At 44.1% G+C, this 4,476-nt stretch overlaps 1 protein-coding gene across 1 annotated transcript in view; it reads left to right on the forward strand.

Moving 5' to 3' along the window:
• The first annotated feature begins 3,952 nt into the window (after nt 1-3,952).
• Nucleotides 3,953-4,476, forward strand: part of SYNRG (synergin, gamma) — a 32,078-nt gene continuing 31,554 nt past the window's right edge. Inside the window, exon 1 of the mRNA XM_010012632.1 lies at nt 3,953-4,001. Within this exon, the coding sequence (XP_010010934.1) occupies nt 3,965-4,001 (37 nt within the window). The 5' untranslated portion in view covers nt 3,953-3,964. The remainder of the gene's footprint in view (nt 4,002-4,476) is intronic.

Genomic DNA, 4,476 nt, shown 5'->3' on the forward strand with positions numbered 1-4,476 from the left:
CGGCTCCACAGTGTATTGGGGTTTATTTATTCACGTTTTAGGAACCCACCTTACCCTCCGGCTTGTCCGGGCTTGGGCAGTTGCAGCCCAGTTGCCATCAGGCTCCGCAGCTGCAATCTCAGGCACTGGGTGTAAAGGGGTTCCGGGATTTCACCAGCCCTGCGGGGTGTCAGCAGCGATAAATGCTGCTTATCACCAGCGGGCAGGTTTGTGGCTGCGGCAGGACGGAGCCGCTGCTGTGGCGAGCTTCGTTTTCCCCTCCTTCCCACAAAGGGCTCTTCAGCAAACAGGGGGGACTGAGGAGTAGTGTCAGGAGGAAGAACCGACGGTCAAAGAGATGTGTGAACACATGGGTGTGTTTTTGGAAAGGCCTTTGAAGACTCAGTAATTATTCTTTTCAACGTAGGCTCTTGTGTGCTGTGTATCTGTTGTCCTGCTTCCGGGGCGAGTGGTGAATCGTGTGCTTGGCAAATAAGTGCACTAAGTTGTTCGGGTTTGTTGGTGTTATCCGGGATGTGAGGAGGGGAGGTCTGCACCGGCATCACCTCCTACATACAGACATATATGTGTGTGCCTGTGCGTGCTGTGGAAGGGACAGGAGGTTGTCTTTGTCTTTCCCAGTGTATATAAAGCTGAAACAATCCTTGTGAGGGGCTGGATAAACCATCTGGCCTCTTAGAGCAACGCTGGAAAGTCAGACTAAAAGGTTTTGAGAAATAAAGGGATTTATAAGTTGTTGTTTCCCATGGTTAGTATTTTGGTTTCCTTCAGAATGAAGCCTGGAGGTAGAGGGAAAAGTTCCTTTCGCTGTGTGGGTTCTTTGCCTTGTTTCACTTTGATTTTTTTTTTTGTGGATTTCTGCCACTCAGAAATACTCTGACAGTCAGTATTGCGTTGGTAGAGTTGTACTGATTGGGAATTAAGGGGTTTAAAATCCGCTGGTAGATGGGAAGATGTGTGCAGTTTGGAGCTTTTATAGTGCAGTATGAGTACAGACAAGGAGTTGCTTCTCCCCACACTCCTGCATTTGGACTGAAGCTGTTGGCTGTTTGGTTTGGGTTTTGCCTTTTTTTTAAGCTCCATATTTAAAATACTTATAAGAATTTACAGGGTTATATTACTACTTTAAGAGTCCTGTTGCAGGGTAATTGCTTTGTTTTCCTTATACTCATTTTATTTGTGCATTGTACACATATATTACACTTCTTGTTGCATGAACCTAGATGCTGAAGTGCTTCTGCTTTTGAGAACCACAGAAATACCTGCAGGTGCATTAAACCCTTGTGGAAATAACAAGGACTAAGAAGCTCTATAGAAACAGCATGCTTGATAATAGTCCACTAATCTATATATTTAAACATCTGGGGTCATAAAAGTTCCCATTGTCTGCAGAGTCATTTTAGAGCATACAGTCAGCCTGCTATAAATGTTCTTTTAGCCCCCAAGTAGTGTATTGCTCCTTTCAGATGGCTTAATTTATCATGCCAAGACTTTTTTTTTTCCCCTCTAAAAAAATGGAAGCTATTCTAATTTTGTCTGGTTAATAATAATTTTGTCTGTTCTTAGTCCTCCTCTCAGAGCTGTTATTTGGAGATAACTGGAATTAAAATGTTTTCTTTAGAAGAAAGTTAATTCCGTTGCTTCTATCACGACGTGGTTACGAAGTTCAGTGGTTTTCTGTGGTGCTTCAGGTGACCTCAGAGACACCTGTGCCTCAGCATTTCTTTTGCATTGTAGTTTAGAACTAAAGCTCCTGTTGCTTGAATAAGTTGATGGGGTTTATGTATGTGGCTGATTTTGGCAGTTGCACAGTTAAGTGAGTGAGGGCCCTGATGAACCCAAGCTGCGTGTACAGAGCACTGTGCTGCAGGAGCTTTGCTTTGCTGCTTTAACTACCTCTTCTTCCAGTGCCCTCCAATTAGCTTCAGGGGTTCTTGTCAATTGTTTTCTTTTCAACAGAGACGTATAAATAAGTCAGGAGCTCTGAAGAAAGGGATAAATATTTAATAGTCTGGTCTTTATTTGCCTCCAACAGGCAGTGGTACCTTGCTATGCCTGTTCAGGTTCCATTACATTTTGTTCTTGTTGACTGGATTCCCCAACAAGAAGGGAAAGCATGAAGCTACAAACACTTTTCCATACTTGTGAGCTTTTCAGAAGTAACTTTTTATAGTTCATCATTCCAACTAGATGAAGAATGGTGTATTTTTATGATGCCTACAATTGCTGTACTCGTAGGTCTGGCTTAGAACAAACACTCTGCCCCATCCCTGGCAGCGTTCAAGGCCAGGCTGGACAGGGCTTGGAGCAGCCTGGTCTAGTGGAAGGTGGCAGGGGGTTGGAACTGGATGAGCTTTAAGGTCCCTCCAACCCAAACCACTCTGGTTCTATGGTCTGCACTTGTTTTAAGGGGGTGTATTGCTGAAGGAGGCGCTCTGCACAGACAGCTATTGCCATAGGTGAAACCAAATGCAGGCAAAATACCTCTGTGATTTTCAGCCATTTGTCCTCATGATGTTAATATTTGTGTGCTAATAAGTGGATTAAAAATGACCAAAGTGAACCCCAGTCAGTTGAACAGACTTTGGCTGCAGTGTGAATTGTGTGGACCAAACCCCGTCCAGAGAAGCCCAAAACTTGTTTTGGAACGAGGTGGGATGTGTCTGCGCAGCTCTTCAGAGAGAGAAACCAAAACCTGTGGTGGTTGAGGCTGATAAGACCTGGACCTGTTGGGAAGAGTAGGTGTGTGTGAGTTGTGGAAGGAGAAACTAGCACAGAATGGTCAGGGTAAAAGAAGAAGCTTCAGTATTAGGAAGGTTCTGAGTTAGAGGATGGAATGAAGAGTAATACGGGTTGTCTTGGTGACCGTGTAACCTGCTGTCTGTACGGTGGGTAGGTGCAATTTACTCCTGGGTAAATGCATAATTTAAATTCCTTATTTTGTCTCAGTACTCCTATTACACAGCTCTTTTATATTTATAAACCAGGTTGGCTTTCAGAACTTCCTGCAGGCTTTGAAAGCCTGTCTGCAGCCACTGATGAGAGCATTTTCTCCTTCACTCTTAGGCACTTTCTTTTACATCCACCCTTGTGCTGAGGAATATTGAATATCTATAAGTGTGTTCCCTTTCATGGCATTTTGATGTAACAACTGAGACAGTGAGTGAGGTTCTTGTCTGGTGAATTACTGCTGACGTGGGTTTTTGGGAGTTGCTTACAAATGAGACTTTTAAGTTCTTTTTTGCTGTTTGGCAGCACAGCGCATGCTCTGTTTCAAAGTGAGGGCTAGCAGTTCCCGTTAGGGTTTCAGCTGAAATCTAACAGTTCTTCCTCCAGGTGCACTTTGCCCTTGATCCTGGAATGGATATTTTTGCCAAGGCACTATTTTTCTTGTCATTAGATGTACTTGAGAAAATAGCAACACAAAATAATGCAGTTTCTTAGTGTTTTAAAGGGGGCAAGAATGCCAAGGTGATGGGGTTCCATGGATAGTTTATCTCTGCAGAAAACTGTTCCTAAGCAGCTGAGAACTATTGTCTGGTGCAGGTAACGGTCTTGCTGAATCAGATGCTTCAACAGGAGATGCTTATTCATTCTGCAGTGCTTGAAGGCCTACACTGACAAACTGACCTGTTCCCAACCTGCATAGGTGCTGAAACTTGTGGGTGATGTGGATGAGTCAAAGCCATTTTAGTGCTGCTGGGGAGGATAAGATCTATTTCTTCCTAGCTTGGCAGCCTGTGATGGTGCTGGTGGGACTCTGGTGCTTTGGGGGATCCCTGTGAGGGGTGGCTTTTCGCCCTGGTGGGGTTGTGAGACCTGCAGGAGCAGGGGAAAGTGCTAACCATAGGTGAGGGGCTTTGGGAGGTGTTGCTGATGTGCAAATCGAGGTAGCTTTTCAATCATTTCTATTCACTCTAAAATGATGGACATTCACCTACCCTTGTTCTCCTCCTGCAGCTTCATGTTTCCTGTCGCAGGTGGTTTAGGCCCCCCTCAAGGTATGTATCAGCTTAATGTTTTGAGCACGAAGTTCTTTGGTTTAGATACATGAAACAACTTAAAATAGTTCTGCACCGATGCCCAGAAGTGTGATTAGAAATTCAGCTCCACAGCTGGCTTTCCCCTTGAATTCAGTGCTGGTGAGCTGACTCTCACAGCTCTATTTATAAAACTTTCTGTGCATTGTTGAAGAAGCAGCGTTACCAGAATGCTACATTAAAAGAGCTGGGAAAATGCATCTCTCCTTTTTAACCTGAGTTTGCCTTTAAGATGCTTGTGTTATTTTGAGTGTGGTATTTAACCTCTTTATGCTTCATCTACCAGCTGTGTATACCCATATTGTGTGGGTGTTGCAAGACCTGGTAAATATTTACAAAGCACAGCAAGACCCTGGGACAAGAGTCACAACCTGTGTGGAAAGTATTAATACAATAGGAGAGCCTCAGCCTTAAATTACCTTTGTTCTCATTCCTG

Source organism: Nestor notabilis, unplaced genomic scaffold, assembly GCF_000696875.1.
Source record: "Nestor notabilis isolate BGI_N333 unplaced genomic scaffold, ASM69687v1 scaffold23170, whole genome shotgun sequence".
Classification (NCBI taxonomy): Eukaryota; Metazoa; Chordata; class Aves; order Psittaciformes; family Psittacidae; genus Nestor; species Nestor notabilis.